Below are 17716 nucleotides of genomic sequence, written 5' to 3'. Positions count from 1 at the left end.
CTCTGAAAGAAAGCAAATTACAATCAGGGCATTTACGCTTCAGCAACTGTTTATCCTGGAAGAACTCCAGAAGGCAATATTTTCTGTCCACAAGTGGTATTGCCAGTTGTAGGTACAGGATTCCATGATAGCTCCCATAACCGATATCAGGAACACACAAATTTTATACATTAGTCTCTTTCCTAAGCCATTACATGAAAAGATGCAGCTCTTGCTTAGGCCAGGGCAACCTTTCAGGCAAGTAAACCACAAGGCCAAAGTATTGGACGATGACATCATAGAATCAAAGTAGGAAGGGGCCATTTAGGCCATAGGGTCCAACCTCCTGCTCAGTGCAAGTATCAGCCTAAAGCATGCCTAACACGTGGCTGCTTGAACACCTCTAGCCATGGAGAGCCCAATGCCTCCCTAGGCATTTGGTTCCACTGTCTGACAGCCTTGACCATTAGGAAGTTGTTCCTGAGATGCAACTTCAATCTGCCTTCCTCTGACTTAAACCTGCGATATCGTGTCATGCGGTCTTAAACGCACTGCCCTGCATGCTCAGCCCCATGTGCAATGGGATGCCTGCGCCACTCGTCGTCTGAGCAGGAATGGAGGCATGACTGGGCCCTACCTAGCCAGTTAGCAGGGCCTCCTGCTCTTACCCAGGAATGCCAGACTTACGTTGCCAGTGCCACTTCGTGGCATCCACGCCTCAAGGTTGGCCACCCACCTCTAGCCATCTTACTAAAATCTCTTCAGACTTCTTTCATTCCATCCCCAGTATTTTACTTTATTTCACTTCTGCTTTGACTCCTTAACATGGATATCATCACCTTTGTCTACTTGTCCGTAATTCATACTCAGCATCTGCAGAGCTACCTAGCCTTGCTGGCAAACGACGCCTGCCATGCACCACCCTGTTGCTATAGGCTGACCACATTCAACACTGTAGCTAAGTGATGCTGGGGACCCAGTTTCATTTTCATTTAGTGCAACTGTTTGCATGAGATTAGTCTCTTCCCTGCAGCCACATAATGAGGAAGGTGGGTACCTCTCTTAGGCCCATTCGTTTCCAGTAATGAGAAGACTGTATTACAGAGTGAGCTATCAAAGAGCAATACATTTACTGTCATTTCAAATTAATTTGCTTTGAGTTTGTAATTGGATCCCCAAGGTGCACATAACCTAGGAGGACAGCCTGCAAAAAAAATCTACAAACTTGCTTCAACTTTGTTTTCAAGATTTAGTTGGAAGATTTAAACCCTTTCTATCAACTTGTATGTGCACATACAACCCAGAAGGCTTTGGTCCTCACGCAAATGGGTGGGCCTACTTTCCACATAGGCAAGTGTTCAGAAACATTGCAATATTCACCTTGGTAACATATGGGCTATATTATTGGAGGGTTTTTTCACCTATATTTTCTGCCAAAATGGCATTCAAAGGGGTATAGAGGCCAGCAGACATGCAACTCAAGCTCAAGTTGATAATGCTCTAGCTTGCTAACCTACAAACTAGAAGAAAGACAACACTTCCTCAGCTGTACTGAGAGAATTCAACATCTTTGACTGTTACAATGGACATGGGCATTTTACATTGGCTGCACCAGCAAGAGTTATTAAAACCATGACTCTAGTAAAAAAGTATTGCAAGTCATTAAGCCAGACTTTGTAACCATCAATATTTGTTAAGACTCCAAATGAGTAACTTTTTGGATAAAGAATTCTACTGATAATAGAGCACAACCAAGGCAATGTCCACATGTAATCAGCCTCCGGTTCCTTCATCCCAGAAGGGTACAAGAAGCAGAGTGTTCCTTGGAAGTTAACATAAAAGTATTAAGAGAGAGAAAAAAACTCTGTGTTTATGGACTTAAAAGATTTATCAAAGTTGAATTTAATCAAAATTTGCACAGAAGTGACTATTTCAGTATGTAACTCACATTGCTGTTACCAGGACAGTGCAGGTTAAGTATAATCCATATTCCAAATTAAAATAAACTCTAAGAAGCCCTATGAAGATTATATTAGCCATACTTAACAAGACTAAGATGAATTCAATGGCTTTGTAGAAGCAGCATTTATTTCAAAGGGAATATGTTCTGTCTTACAAGAAATACATTTATTAATTTTCAGAAAAGGGACTGAAGTAGAAATAAGTACAGATACAGCAACACAAAGCTCGGTGAAACATCCAACTATTACTCCCCAAACAAACTGTGCTGAAAGAATTGATTTAAATTGATGGAGCTAAACAGACCAAGTCCAGTTTGCAAATTTGACAACTGATGTCTCCCAAATAATCTGGACCGATTCCACAGATACCGGAAAGGTTTTCACTGATACACACTGGACTGTAGCAAAAAAGTTCCTAGGAGGGTCATCAGATTTTAGCCTTCAATGTGAACCACGTGTGCAGGACATAAACTTCCGGGTTGGGTTAGCTGTGACTGCGTAATTGTCTTAGACATACTATGCTTGCTCGACTGATCAACTATAGAAATCCCTTTAAAAGCAGCAAACGGAAGACTAACAAAGCCTATGAGGACCAAACAAAGGTTTTGTACAAACCTTTTACATAGTAGACCTAAGTCTGCTGGCCAAAGAGATAAGGAAAGAAAGCTGGAAACATCAGGGAACAGAAAGAGTTCTGCTTTGTCAGCCAGGAGGAACAAACTGCAGCTCCCCCTCCCAAAGGCAGCCTATTCTCTCCAGTGCTCAGCCAGCCAGCTCCAGGCGTCCTTCGACAAAGGGCTAGCAGGGAAAGCTTGCAAGGCATTTCACGTGCAGAAGAACCGAGCCTGACTGCTGGGTCCCCGAGGAAGCTCCAGCCGCCAGCATGGCACTGGGCTCCCCGCTCTCTCGCCCACCACGGGCAGAGAACACCTGAGCCCAGGATGGCCAAGTCCTGAGCCCTGCAGCGAAGGGGGCGGCCGAGAGCCCTCGTCTCTTGCTCCCCTCATTGCCTGCACCACTCTTTTAATGTAGACGGCAAACCCTGTGGGGCAGGGCCCCCTTTAAAGCCCGCTCCGCCTGGCTGGTCAAGCAGTAGACAATGCGGGCTTCTGACATAAACCGCAACGGGAGGAAGGTCCTACAGGTGGGAAGGCCCTGTTCAAACGGGAAGCTGGAGGGGGGAGAGAGAGAGAGAAGCCGCATCTCAGCCCCTTCCAGAAGCCGCCCATGAGCCGACTGGGCAGCTGGAGAGGAGCCGCCGCCAGGCACACCCCGCCTCCCCCTCCTGGGAAGGCAGGCAGGCAGGCAGGCAGGCAGGCGCTCACCGAACCCGCGAGCTCCAGCGCAGGGCAGGTCCACCTCGCCACGGATTGTTAGCCCTAACGAGCCCAGATGCATCCAGGCGCGTGTCTGGGGGGGGGGGGGAGGAGGGCAGGCGGGAGAGCAGCAGGCTTTCGCCAACGGTCTGGGAGAAGAGAGGGGGGACCGGGGGTGGTGTCCGAGGCCATCAACCGAGGGAGGCCGCGCGACCGCCCCCAGCCCAGCCCCGCCGCCGCCCCCACCTGGGACAGCCGGAGCGCAGCGCTGACAGAGGCGCGGGCAGGGGAGAGCCGGCGGCAGGACCGAGGACCGACCCCCGAGGCCGCCTCTCCCCTCCTCGCGAGGGGAAACAAAAACCAAAACAACACGCGGGGGTGGGGCGCGGGAGGCGCACTCACTCTGGCCGGCCCTCGGGCGCTGCGCCGGGGAGGGTCGCGTGTGCTTCCTTCTTCCCGCCGTGCTCCTCCCTCCGTCTTTCTCTCTGTCTCTCTCGCCTCAGCCGCTCCGCCTGCCGCTCTCTAACTCATCGCCGCCGCCATCTTTGCCCGCGCGCCTTCCCTCCCCTTGCGCGGGGGAGGGGGCGGCGCGCCAGGGGGAGGAGCTTGGGACGGCGCACCACGTGACTTCGGCGGCTGGCCGGCAGGCCGGCCCACTCCTGCTCCCTCCAGCAGCAGCAGCAGCGCAGCCGCCTCCTGCCTCGTCTTCGTCGTCTTCTCCTGCCGGGCGCCGCGCGCCGCCTCTGCTCAACCACGTGACCATCACCCCGCCTCACGCGGCCACGCATGCGCCCTGGCGGTCTTCTCCTCGGCGCCTCCCCTCCGTCGCCAGCAGATTTCTCGCCGCCTCGCTTGGTCACGTGGCACGACGTCGCGTCGTGGCCTGCCTTTACCTCAGAAGAATGCGAAGGGAGGGGGGAATCACGTCCGCCGTCGGCGAGACCCCTCGGCGCGTCCCGCGGCCGACTCATGACCGGCTGGAGTAACCTCATCGCTGGCACCTCGGGGTCGAGAGCTGATCTAGGCCCGGTTTCTCCCGTTGGGAGGGGCAAGGAGGAGGAGGACGAGTATACGGCCGTTAGGAGTCACGTGATCCCGCTCCCCAAGATGGCGGCGCTCTGCGTCTCCACGCAAGGCACAGAGGTCGCGCGACTCCCCATATCGCGAGAGTTTGTTTTCCTGGAGCACGATGGGAGAGAGGAGGTCAAAAGGGGAAAAAAATAGCGTCAGGTGTCGCAGTATGCCGCCTTGAGCATGCTCAGTAGCGGCTTTGAAGGCTCGTTGCGCTGCCAACACCACGGGACGCAATGGAATTCCCTCACGCTATAAACGAAGGCGTAGCAGAAGAAACCCCATTGCAGCCGGGAAAGGTCCACGCGCTGAGGGCCGCGGGGCGGTGATCGCGCTTGGCCCAGGAGCGCCTTCTTGCAATGGCTCCTGCTGCACACGCCAGTCTTGTTCGTTCTCCCACCCATCTGCGCGGACCCTGCATCCTAATGGCTGCGCAACTGACAGACAAGTACAGGCGGTTGTCAGGGGCGGCAGTAGTGACTTGGCCTCCCGAGTTTCGCCTGCCGCGTTGTAATATAGATTATATATAAAATGCGGAGACCCGACCCGGAATTGCCCTCCCATTCCTGCCTGTGGGATCCCGCGCGCCTCTTCCGCCCGTCCTGCCCTGTGCTGGCCATCCTTCGAACTCTCCTATGTGAGTAATGCCCGCGACACGGCGCCGGCATCCGTTCCCACGTGTGCTCGGAAGCCCTGCGCGTGTTCAGTGGGGCTTGGTGCATGCAGGGCTGCGGCCTTGCCACGCAGGCCATGGCCTCTGGGGAAATATCCCTATTGCAGAGCTTACTGCTGAGCGCTGTCAGCCAGGGCCACGGGTTCGGGGCTGCCACTCGCACACACGTGGCGCAGCCCAAGCACGGAGGTGGAACAGCGGCCACCCGCCGCCGCCTCCAATCGCAGCCCGGCTTGTCTCCCCACCGGCCAATCAGCGGCGGCCGAACGCTCATTTCAAACACTCCTTCTCGGGAAGCTGGCCGAGCTTCAAGCGCAAACAGCCAATCAGTGGGCGGAAGGCCTTGAGTGGCAGTCCGCGGGGAGCCAACCGGGCGACTGGAAGAGAATCGATTGTATCTTTTTGGAAGCAGTCGGTTGCCTGGAGGGGCGGGGCCTCCGCTTCCCTCTCCTGGCAGGGGATTGTCAAAAGAGAGGCCCCCGCGGCGGCGGCGGCTGGACCGGGCGGAGCGTGGCGTGGCTAGCGGGCGTTATGGCCAAAGGTAATCTTCCTCCTCCGCCCTCGGGAATAGTAGGGGATGGGGTTTGGGAACCCAAGTACTCCTGCTGCGAGGAGACAGGGGAAAGGGGGCTACCCTGCGCGCCGCCCTCCTGCGTGTGGATGCCCCCCCGGGGGCTGCTTTAGCCAGGGACAAGAGCGCGCAAGGAGCAGCAATCCAACGGGTAGTGCTTCCTCTCTCTCCTGTTGCATTTCCAGCTGCTCTGCTGTCAGAGGTCGAAGGATGAAGGCTGTGGGTGGGAGAGATCTCTTCATCCGGCGTGAGATCCGTGGGGAATGGGGGGGGGCGTGTCTCAGAACAGAGCTCCAAGGCTGGAATGCAGCCGTGGTTGGTGGACTTCCGACAGCACCTCTGAGCATGTCAGGACTGCTTTTCCCCTACCACTCAGTTATCAACAGCTTCCCACCCACCTCTTGCAAACATCTGACACTGTGGTGGATTCCAGGCGGTCTCAAGATTAACCGCCGGGGAGTGTGAAGTCTATAAATGGATGGCAGGCGAAGTCACGCGTGGTGGGTGGCATGGAGGGACGTGGGGGCCGCTGAGGCCTTTCCGGCGTTCCCCGTGGGGTGGGGTGGGGTGGGGTGGCGCACTGGCGCTGGATTCCCATTCCGCGCCAATGAGTGCTGCTTAATTTCTACCTCCGATCCCTCTGGAATGCCCTGCCCCGCCCCGCCTCTGACCCGGATCGTCGCCTCCGGGAATGATGGTGGTTGTTGTTACTACTCATGACATTTCTCCATCGCCCCGTAGCTCCCTGGGCGGATTACAAAGATTAAAAAACTACGTATTAAAAACGCACACGCTCCGCTTGCAGCCTTACAGGGCGCACGGAGGCAGCATCCACCTGGAAGCCACGTTAAGCGATCCACCATAGAACCGATCCCGGGCCGGATGAAACTCCTCCCCTCTGGCCAAATGCCTGAGGAGGGGCCCGCTCCTGATGACTCCGCCATGCATTTGTGTGGCGCTTTACGCTGAAGAGGAGAGGTCCCTGCCGCGAGGGGCTTCCAAGCCAAGGCCCCGATTTCTGCGGGAGCCCTCTCTCTCTCTCTCTAGTTGTTCGGGGAGGGGGAATGCACTCTGCACCTGCTCAAGAGCCCTTCCATCTAGGTGCCCTAAGGGGGAAGCCCGGGGGGGGGGGGGCTCTGAAACTGGAGGGGACAATTCAATGCCGGGCGGACGCGCGCGGAGGCCCCCCGCGGTCTCTGCACCCTAGGAGGCAGCGGGCATCTTCCCGAGGCCGGGGGTGGGGGGGAGGAAGGCGAGAGAACCGCCGCTCCGCCTGGCGGCCGGGAAGGCACTCCGGCCTGGTTGTCTGGTTGGGCGTCCGCCCGCCCGAAGCGCATCGAGCCCTTTAAACATGGCGGTGGCGGCTGTGGGGACGGCGGCCGCCGCGGCTCCTCCTCCCGCTCCTGCAGTGGCGGCGCTGGCCGTGGCATGAACCGGGCCGCCCCCCTCTGACCGGGGCGGGCGCCCGCCTTGCCTCCCCTCTCGCAGGCAGGAGCAAGATGTCCAAAGCCAAGCAAGGCAGAGGCGGCGGCGAGCAGCAGGCGGCGGCGGACTGCGCCGAGAAGCGGGGCCCCGGCCGGCCCAGGATGAACGGGGTAAGGCGCATCGCCGCCCTCCTCTCGCCTCCCAGCCCGATCCGTGCCTTCGCCGAGCCGGGGAGAGGCGAGACGGGGCGCGGTGTCTCTTCGCTCCGGCGGCGGGCGCGCAGGGAGCGCCTCTCTCCGGGCGCCCGGCGAATGCGGAAGCCCCCCTGCTGCCGGCAGGGAGGGAGGGAGGGCGACCGGAGTGGGTGGGGGGGGCGCTGCGCGTTGCGGAAAGCCCGCTGCGGCTGCGCTTCTGGAGGTGGGGAGTGGGGAGGATTCTCTCACCCCCCCACCCCACTCCTATGCTGGCTGGCGGAAGCTGGGAGTTGCGCCCAAGCCGCCTGGAGGGCCCGAGGTCCGGGGACGCCGCTGGAAAAGATCCAGCCAGGAGCAGCCCAATGTACCCCCCAATCCATTTTGGCCATCCAGGCGTGACAGGCTGCAACTCCTCCACCCACCTACCTCAGCTGGGCTGACGGGTCTTGAGGGCTGGGCAGCCCTTGGCAGTGGGCTCTGGGGCTCAATTGGACGAAATATTGGGGGGGGGAGGCTTTGGAAGGACAATTCCGTGGCACTGAGTGCCCGACTGGTTACGGCGACCCTGTTTCAGTGGGTGGCTGCGTGGGGACACAGCCCTGAAGCCCACCCTAACCCATAGCCCTTTGTGCAATTTGTTCAGCCCTGTGGTGCGGTGGCTGCCTTCACCCAGCTCACACGGGTTCAGATCTCAATCAGAAGGACTAGAAACATCCCACCAAATAAAAACAGCCCTTCCCTACCAAATTCCAGTTCTTTTAAAAAATAAAAAAGAGGGGGAGGTTTTCTGGGGAATACAAACCACCACCCGCCATGCCAGGATATCAGAACCTTCACCTTTCACGTCTTCTGCTTTAGGAGAACATATTTTCTTGTCAGTCCAAAATCCATACCTATCTGAGCCCGAGCAAACCTCCGGCGGTCCGGCCTCCACTTCAAGAAGAAAACTCGGCCACGCATCACGAGGCAAAGTGCCTGAGCAAAGCGTCCCGGGAAGAGGACGGTAAGGAGGTGCATCAGCAGCGGCTTCGTGGGTTCGCCTCGTGGCCTGGCCAGTGCAGTATGTCCATCCTGGGGGTTCTTGGGGGATCGTGTCTCTGGGTGCCTGCTTTCAAGGTTTGGCCCAGCTAGAGTCCCCCTTTCAAAGGCTCCCCCTGTTTGAAAGTGGCCTGTGGGGGGAGGGATTCCATGCAGTGGTGTGGCATTTGGCTCCATGGGCTTTGGATCCTGCCCTCTTGCCTCCTTCTCACGACAGTCCTGCACGATAGACTGGGCTGTGACACATTGATTAGACCAGTTGTCCCGTAAGCTTTGTGGCTGAGTGCGCAATTGGACCCAGGGCCCTCCCTGTCCAGATCGACCCGTTTTTACCAGGAATGTGTAGAAGTTAGACCTCTGGATGTTTTGGACTTCAACTCCGAGAAGGCCCTGCCAGCGTGGCTAATGGCCAAAGACTGCTGGGAGCTGTAATTAGGGCCATCCTCTTTCTCTCTGTTTCTAGCCTCTAGCCTTGGTCTTTCTCTCCCCTCTCCCCTTTTGCCTTGCTGTATCCCTATCCCTCCCAGCCTTCACGCTCTGTTTTTCGCTCCCCACCCCACCCCGACCTCTTTAGCTCACTTTTGACTAGCCAGGCAGCCATTATGTAACAAGCCACATCCTCTGTGGGAGCCATTGTGTGGTGGTGTCCACAGCACTTTCTCAAATTCCCAAATGTGCCTATGAGACCAAAAAGGTTGGGGACCCCTGCAGTAGAGGTAAATAGTGTGTGTGTGGGGGGGGAGAGCAGAGCGTGTTGACAGCAATCTCCACTTGCCTATTTTTAACCCTTTGGTAGGGTTAGGGTTTTGTATGCAGCCTGGCTTTCCTCCTGCTGATGCAGGGTAGAGCACTGTTGATGCTAGAGCACTGTTTGGAATGGAGCCAAGTAACATGGGCCGTCCCCTGGTGCTGGCTTGAATTCGTACACACACACACACACTCCTCTCAACTATTTGCAGACAGGATCAATATTGGCCATGCAGCCGACGGTGCTATGAAATCCGAGGGCCCGAATGACAAAGCGGCTGGCTGTGAGTCTCCAGCGTCCGCCTCCGACACCAAACTAGAAGCCACTGCGTCTCCGGAAGCCCTGCCCTCCAAGACCGTTGACACGGCCAGCCAAAGGCCAGCCCAGAAGAAGGGCATCTCGTCGAAGGGCGGCCCCAAGAGAAAGTGAGTGCCTCTGCGGCACTGGCAAAGTCACGCTGGCCGCATTTCCTCGTAAGCCACAATTCTGGAGAATTCGAGCACGGCCAGCTCAGCTCCCTCCTCGATGGCGTCTGCTCAGCTCCTGCTGTCAAAGTAACCAGAAATGAACCAAGAAGCAAAAGCTGTGCATGAACTGGAATTCCTGGCTTGTTGGTCCGTGAACAAGCCCAAGTCTGATGCCACGGTTTGTAGTTGGGTTCCCATTCCTGGCTTGTTTGGGAGCGACAAGCCAGGCGTCTCAGTGTAGGTGCGACACGGAGCTTTGGCTGCCTGGTTAGTTTGTGGTTCCTTGAGCTGCTGCCACTGGTGGGAGGACTGAAGTGGGAGCAACGGCCCATGTGCCCCAGTTGTTGGGGCACATGGGTGGGAGGGTGCTTTTGCACCCTGTCCTGCTTTGTTGGTCCCTGGCCGATGGCTGGTTGGCCACTGTGTGAACAGAGTGTTGCGCTAGATGGACCTTGGGTCTGATCCAGCATCAGGGCCCTTCTGATGTTCTTATGGCGCCAGAATATGTCTTCACTGTGGAATTGACTTCAGTGTACCTTGGTAAATAGGAGGCTACAGGGAGACATGGTCGCGGTGTACAAACGATGCGTGGAGTGGAGAAGGTGGAGAGGGAGGCATTTTTCTCCCTCTCCCATAATGCTATAACCCAAAATAGCGTAAATATCCCATGAAGCTGATCGGTGGGAGATTCAGGACAGATCAAAGGAAGGACTTCTTCATGCAGCGCGGAGTCAAACTATGGAATTTGCCAATGCAAGATGGAATAGTGATGGTCCCAAATTTGGATGGCTTTAAAAGGGGGTTGGATAAATTCCTGGAGGAGAAGGAGGCAATCAGTGGCCACTAGTCCTGATGGCTCTGTGCCCCCTCCAGTATCAGAGGCAGTCAGCCTATGTACACCAGTTGCTGGGGAACATGGGTGGGAAGCTGGTGCTGCACTCGTGTCCTGCTTGTGGGTTCCTGGTCGGCCACTGCATGTACAGAGTGCTGGACTAGGTGGATCCTTGGTCTGATCCAGCCTCGGGGCTCTTCTGAGGTTGTTATTTCTCTCTCTCGCTCTCTCCAGTGAGCTTTGTCATGTTCAATCTGATCCCACACAGCTGAACAGGCTAGTCTTGCCCCTATTGTGGATAACTTTTGAAGGAGCAGCTGATTTCGGAGATGATGATGATGATGATGATGATGATGATTTATATTTTGCATAGTGTAATGCCTGCATTTGTGCCACTATCATGGCAGTTTCAAAGTATAATACATGGCCAAAGGGTGCTACAGCGACCCCTCGTGACGATCAGTGAGCATTACAACATCCATTACTGGATTAAAAGAAGTACGTTGAATGGGGAGAAAGGCTCACAGAACAAATGTTGGAGAGAGAATCTCACACATCGACTATCTAAACTCTCCCTAGGTGTTTATACAAGAAGCAGAGTTGGCAGCCCTGTAGCCCTCCAGTTGCTTTTGGACTACATCTCCCATTGGCCCCTGCCAGCATGGCCAGTAGTTGGGGGTGATGGGAGTTGTAGTTCATCATAATCTGCAGTGCATAGGTTCCCCCAACGCTGTGTTAACAGAATGCAAGACTTTGGGGTGACGCCAAACTCTTTTTCGAGCAGAGTGTGTGTGTCAAAATCTTGGCTTCATCCGGAACAGAGATCCTCCTCATGTAGAGAGCCAAGGTGTGTGTGAGAGAGAGAGAGAGAGAGAACCCCTCCCGTGTTCACCTGGCTTTCTCTGTCTCTCTCAGAGCCCAAGGGAAAACGCAGCAGAACCGGAAGGTTACAGATTATTACCCTGTACGAAGAAGCTCCCGGAAGAGTAAAAAAGAATTGCAGGTACGGCTTCTCTTGACCGCTTCTAGCCTTCCACCCCAAAGCACCCCTTTTCGAGGGCCAAGGGACCCCCCCCCCCGTGGCAAAGGGGGACCGTGGGAATTCTGCGGCCCAACTTGCCAGGGCAGTGCCGGGCTTGTGGACTTGGCAGCCTGAGATTTCTGATTGATTGATTTGAGTTATATCCCATCTTTCCACCAGAAAGGGAAATCGGGAGATCTAGATATTAAAAACAAGCAAAGCTAAGGGTGTCATCTGCTGCAGGGTTGGGCAGCTCAGGCCTGCAGTCCACATGTGCAGCCCACGCGTTGCCCAACTCCCACGACGTGAAGACCGGCCGGTCCAGGTGCCGCTCTGTTGCTGCACCGTTTGGCAGTTACGACTTCAGGGGCGGCTCTGCCAGGCGTTTGTCCAGCTCCAGGTTTCGTCTGGCTTTTTTTAAGGGACACTTTTGGCAGCTAAACTTGAAGTGCCAACTCGCAGATTTGGGACATGGTCCCCACCCACCCCGGCCTTTTAAGTAATCCTAAACATCCTAAATTCCCACAGAGGACTTGAGGGCTCTGGAAAGTTTTCTAGCCAATCTGTATAACTGTAATGAAACTTCAGCATGTTGCATATACTTAAATTCTTCAAAGCCGTAGTACTTAATATTCCTTTAAAAAAAAAACACCTGTGAAATGCTTATCTGAAAGAGAACAATAGTTTTTATCATGCAGTACAATCCTCTGCATGTCTAATCGGAAGGAAGTCTCACGGTGTTCAGTGGAGCTTTCTCCATAGCAAGTGTATTTTAGGACTGCAGCCTAATTACGCAATGTAGTGCATCTCTACTCAAAAGTAAGCCCCATTGAGTTCAATGAGTCTTTATCCCAAGTAAGTGTTTGCACTTACTTGGGAGTACATTTCCGGGAACCTTCTTCTGGGTAAAGACATGTAGGGCGCAGTCCCATCTGGATGGTTGCCAGCCTCCGAAATCGGACCCTCTCCTCCGTGCTCCGGCCATCCTGCATTTCTTGACTAGAACGGCAAGATCACCTGTCCGTGCCTGGCTTGGCAGGAGAAAAGGCCCCCGAGATCCCAGTAAGAAGCCGCGTGAAGACCGCGGACCCCTCCCATCTCCTGGACTGCACCCTGTTCACCCTCTCCAAGCGCCAGTTCCAAGAGCAGAGGCAGAGCTGGAGCGGCAAGAATTGCCTTGGCTACACGTCACCCATTCAAATATTGGAAGAGTCTGTCCTTCCAATATTGTAGTGCCCTTTATGCTGACCATGCACTAGGTTCCATGAAGCAGGCTAGTAATTGAAAAGGGCGTGTACATCAGTGAATACTAAAGTCGTTCCAGTTCAAAATTTATCTGCAGAATAACCAACTTTCTTCGAAAGCAGCATCTACTGGACATAGCTGCAAACATACGTCTAGGAGAAGCTGTAGCTGCAGTGCGCCGTCAGCAATCGGCTGAAGTAGGACCCCCCCTTCTGAAAGACACGTTGCTCTGTCCAGCAGACCCACAGCAAAAGCATTCGCTGAATAAGGCGCTGCCTCGGATCCGTCGGCACGGCAGGCGGGAGCCCAAGCAGCGCCCCCCTGTGGAGGCTTGCTTGGCCACAGCCCTCCCCCAGTGTCCAAATGTGTCGGGGGGGCGGGGGAGGACGGTGCATCGGATCGCAGCCTCACGTGTGTGTTCCTCTAATGACAGCAGCCTTCTGAACGCTTCACAATGTGCATTGTCTTCTCTCTTTGTAGATCGAGGAGAAGAAGCAGATAGATGAATTGATAGAAAGTGGGAAAGAAGACGGCATGAAGGCAAGTGTGCTGGTGGGGGCCGGTGGCAGCTTTTGGGTCACTTCTGGTCCCTCTGCCGGGGCGGGGGACTGTTCGTAAGAAAAACAATGCACATTAACTTAAAAATACAAGTGGAACCTGCAACAGAATGTGGCAGTATGGAGTGCTCCTTTTCCTGAATACTCCATTCTGTTCCGTTTCCCGCTCCCCAGCCAGCAGTCAGTGGCCGTTGAGCCTTGGGACTCCTGAGGGCCTGGGGTTGCTCCCTTAGAGTTTTCTCTCTCTCTCTCTCTCTACACACACACACATATATACAACCAGCCACACACACACCTACCTTTTGCAAATTTTGGGGTTCCCCTAAGCCTACTGATCTCTCGCTGTTGTCTGTGGATGGCTAAGAGTCCACACCTGGGCAAGGAGTCTGCTCTGAGTATTCTGCATCTGTGTGCCGCCTCTGCACTGACAGAGCTACAAGATGGGAGGTGCAACTCAGAAAGCCCTCCCCCTTTCAGGTTCAAAACCAGGTCCCAAGTCGCACAGCAGCGAACCCAGCCACTTCAGGCAGCAGAGGCACCCAGAGGCCGGCTTCTCTTAAACGCGGCGGGGCTCCCCCTCCAGCTGCAAGCGAGTCCCCTGAGAGCCGGTGGCCGTGGGCTCCAGCCCACCTCCCTCAGAAGGGAGGGCTGCGGTCACGGCACCACCGTGGCAAGAGGGCCGAGTCCTGGGTCGCCCGCGGCCACACTTCAGGCTGTGTGGGGACGTGGGAGGGCCTCCAAATCAGGCCGCTTCCAGCGGACGGCCAGGTGTGGGTATTTGCAAGCCCCACTGCCCAAACCGTGCTTCCGTTTTTATTCATTTATTACATTTCTATGCCATCTAAGAGCTGAAGCTCCCTGAATAATTCACAATAATGAAAACCATAAAATACACATGATAAAACAAAATTTAAAAGGACAGTGTAAAAATAAAGGCCGTAACCCGAGATTGCAGCAGTGCCAAAATTTTCAGTATAAAACCAGATATAAAAAAACTGAACAACTACAATGCCTGGGAGAATAAAAAGGCCTTCCCCTGGCTCTCCAAAAGGAGCACAACGTAGGAGCCCATTCCTCAACCGGGGTGCCACAGCAGAAGAGGCCCGCTTTGTGGTAGCCATTTCCTGCCCCACTTCCTTTGGCAGCCCCCCCGCCCCCCCCGCCAGAAAAGGATTACTGAAGCTGACCTGACATCTGGGCAGGTACGGGGGGGGGGAGGAGGAGCCTCCCCCCTTCAGTTCACTTGTCCCCAGGCTGCGTAGGGGATTTCCACTTTGCACGATGAGACGCAGCCCAGGAGAATGTCCAGTTTGCATCTCGTGCCTCAGCCAGGCCAGAGCAGTCCCCTAAGCTCCCACACCGAGGGCCCTGAAAACCTTGGAGCAGCCTCCAAAGAAGATGGCGGCCGGTTCCCCACGGAGAAGGTGCACTCCTCAAGGCCGCCTAGATCCCGGCTTCTCATTTTGTCTCTGTTCCTCACAGACTGTTGCCATCGCCTAAAGATGCGCATGCTGCTAAGTTTGGGGCCTTTAATGTTTTTGTCAAGCGGTAGCCTCCCCCTTACCTGGGAAGTTCCCTTTGGAACTCCTCGGAAGCTGCTCTTCAAAGAGTGAGCGGAAGGGATCTGGCTAGATGCTTGCAAGTCCATCGCCCCCTCCAAAGTGCCCCCTGGCTCGCGTGTAAGCGCCATACTCCTGTTCTCCCCAGATCGACGTCATCGCCGGCAAGGGACGAGGGGTCGTTGCGACCAGGCCGTTCAGACGGGGCGACTTCGTGGTCGAATATCACGGGGATCTCATTGAGATCACAGACGCCAAGAAGCGGGAGGCCGCCTATGCCCAGGACCCGTCCACTGGCTGCTACATGTACTACTTCCAATTCCTGAGCAAAACGTACTGGTGAGCTTCCTCTTGGGCCTTTCTGTCGAGTTAGTCTTTGAGACTGGGGCTGGGTGGAAAGTCGCCCACCCAGAGCACTCCGGCCCTTGTGCCATCTATGAATGTCACACGCAGCAATAGAAAACCCACCGCCTGGTTGGAGGATCCCCTCTTTTGTGCCCTCCAGGACCTGGGTTCACCAGCAGTGTGCCTGGAGTTGTTCTCACAGCTACTCTTCTTAGTGTCCTTGACAGATGAGAGAGACACGCGACCCTAGAGGCTTTTGGATTTAAGCTCTGTCTTTCTTTCTACCCGTTGAATTTGCGGGCCACCTAATTAAGAACCAAGCCCTGTGTCCCGTTGGAAGTCTCCCCAGGGGCTTCCTGTCTTCTGTGCCTGTGTTTTAGAGAAGCATGTACTGATTGATTGTTCTGGGTCTTCCTTCCCCTCCCCGTGGCCCTGTCCACCAACCCAGCGTCGATGCCACAAAAGAGACGAATCGCCTGGGAAGACTGATCAACCACAGCAAATGTGGCAACTGCCAGACGAAGCTGCACGCCCTCGGCGGCATCCCGCACCTCATCCTGGTGGCTTCCCGGGACATTGAAGCAGGCGAAGAGCTCTTGTACGACTACGGGGACAGGAGCAAAGCGTCCCTGGAGGCTCATCCGTGGCTGAAGCACTAGCCGAGGGCCACCGCTCTGGCGCTGGCACAAGCCTTCCTAGGTGCGCCGTTTTCTTTGCAAGAGGACTTGATGGCTTTGTTTACAGCTCTTGTGGTAGAGATCCCTCCCGAAGTCTGCCTCATAAGGAAGGCTTCAGGCGCCTGTTGCTGGGGCGTCTCTGTGTCTTTGGCTGAACAGACTTCGAGCAGAATTCCAGGTTATATTGTTTTGTATGTATTGGGATCATCTGGATCCCCTCCTCCTCCTCCCCTTCATATAATAAGAGATTTATCCGAGCTTCCAGACAGTGCATGTGGAAACTAATAGGGAGGGGATGCTCTTTTTGAGGTCTCTCCACGTTGGGGGCCACGTTTCTGCTCATGGGGTGAAGGGGAAAAGAGGATCCTGTTAAAGGCCAGGGCCAGAATCAGGTGAGCGTGGCCCGGCCTGGCCCAACCCAGCCCAGCCCAGCCCAATTTGGGGGATGTCTGCGGATACCTGTTCCCCTCCTCTGCTTCGGGATGTGTGCTAGTTGCATTTAGCAACCTTGGCTGGGATGTCTCTTGAGTTTTGCAGGTGCCTGAAGGGAGCGGTCAGATCCCGCCACCGAGAGGATACCCAGGAACTCCTCGGTCAGCGGCGACTGTGTGGGCAGAGGGGCTTCCCCACTGGCCTTTCAGAAGTCGCCCACTGTGCTCCCGTCACTGGCACCACAGCCTCCTTTTCGGTCAGGAGGAAGAAAACCTGGGTGAGACCGTCCAGGGACTTGACTCAGTAGTGCCCAATTTTTACGTCCGCTGGCAGGACGCCCTTCGGCCTTCAACCGAGCCCTGGAAAGCCTGAAGGTGGCCCAGAACGTGGCCAATCTGTCGGACGAAGGGAAGTCTTGTCTGGGGGTTCTAGGGCGTCCCGAGGGAACGGAAAGGCTCCCTGTATTTCACAGCCAAGTTCTGTTGACTGTCGTGTGGGGTTCTTGCCTTCCAAGGCCTTGGCTTCTTCTAGGCCTGTAAAAACCATTTGCTCCAAAATGCATGTGCCAGGAAGTGTGGAAGGTCTTAGGGAAGAGCTGGGAGGGGAGGGGGTCTGAACGAGAGCCTGGGGGGAGGGGGGGCTTCATGCATAGCTGGATTGTGAGGAGAGGCAAGCTGCTGCCTGGAGGGGGGCATGCCCCTTCACATTGGCACGCTCTCACGCAGCTTTCCCCAACTTGACGTCCTCCGGATGTGTTGGAGTACAACTCCCAGCATCCCCAGTCCAGCTGCACCAAACACATCTGGAGGACCCCAGGGTGAGGGAGGTGGGTGTCCAGCTAGTGTTTCTCCGTCTCTTATATTATTATTACTATTTTTAAAAGATGTGAACACAATTGAGGTTGCTGGATATTTTTTTAATAATTGGTGTTTTGATCCATGTAGAATTGTGAAAGTGACATGTGAGTAATGAACTTGAGGAACCAGTGTCTCCTGTCTCTCCCTGCTTTATCCCTAGAAGAGCAGAGCGGGAGAAGCAACTCGAAGAGAGCATTGGGCTGTTGATGCTGTTTATCGAATCACTGGCTGGCTGTTGCTTGAGCAAGAGCATTTGTAAGGGGGCAGAGGGGGCGTTTAGGCCAGGGAACAGTGTCTAAGCCAACTGCTTGCTCCGTTGCATCACTTAGTTCTGGTGCAAGCATTAGATTATTTATTGCCTCCGTGTGACGGAGCCGTCTCGCAAAACTCCTCCTGGCTCAGAGCTCCTGGGATTCAGGAAGTCCTTGCTGATCCAAGCCGTGTCTTGGTTTGGGCGTCCTCTGCAGCCCGGGGGTGCTCCCTTCCTCTGCCCCTCCCTCTCCCACTGGCTCTGGTCACCTGAAGCACCGAAGGGCCTGGATGCGCTCCGCCGGAAGGCCTCGCTGAAAGCACAGCGGGCAACGTGGGCTGTTCGCCCCCCCCTCCAGCTGCGTCGTGCCTTCCAAGGGTTTTGGGGTTTTTTAGCACTGCCCAAAGGGTTTCCATGCAACTTCAGCCAAGTGCTGTTGTGGGGGGAGTGAAGGAGACTGTGGATGTTAGTTCACAAAACCGCTGGGACATCTTGGCT

At 55.3% G+C, this 17716-nt stretch overlaps 1 protein-coding gene across 1 annotated transcript; it reads left to right on the top strand.

Moving 5' to 3' along the window:
* Positions 1 to 5482: 5482 nt before the first annotated feature.
* On the top strand, positions 5483 to 16714 carry KMT5A (lysine methyltransferase 5A). The gene is made up of 8 exons (XM_063143706.1): positions 5483 to 5541; positions 7060 to 7166; positions 8049 to 8193; positions 9188 to 9401; positions 11191 to 11278; positions 13022 to 13081; positions 14806 to 14996; positions 15451 to 16714. The coding sequence occupies exons 1-8, from the start codon at positions 5532 to 5534 to the stop codon at positions 15659 to 15661; spliced, it is 1026 nt and encodes a 341-aa protein (XP_062999776.1). The 5' UTR covers positions 5483 to 5531; the 3' UTR covers positions 15662 to 16714.
* Positions 16715 to 17716: the final 1002 nt, after the last annotated feature.

This window comes from Elgaria multicarinata, chromosome 18 (assembly GCF_023053635.1).
Source record: "Elgaria multicarinata webbii isolate HBS135686 ecotype San Diego chromosome 18, rElgMul1.1.pri, whole genome shotgun sequence".
Taxonomy (NCBI): Eukaryota; Metazoa; Chordata; class Lepidosauria; order Squamata; family Anguidae; genus Elgaria; species Elgaria multicarinata.
Note: the sequence above shows the minus strand (reverse complement) of the source record. Positions and strands in the feature narration are given on the sequence as shown.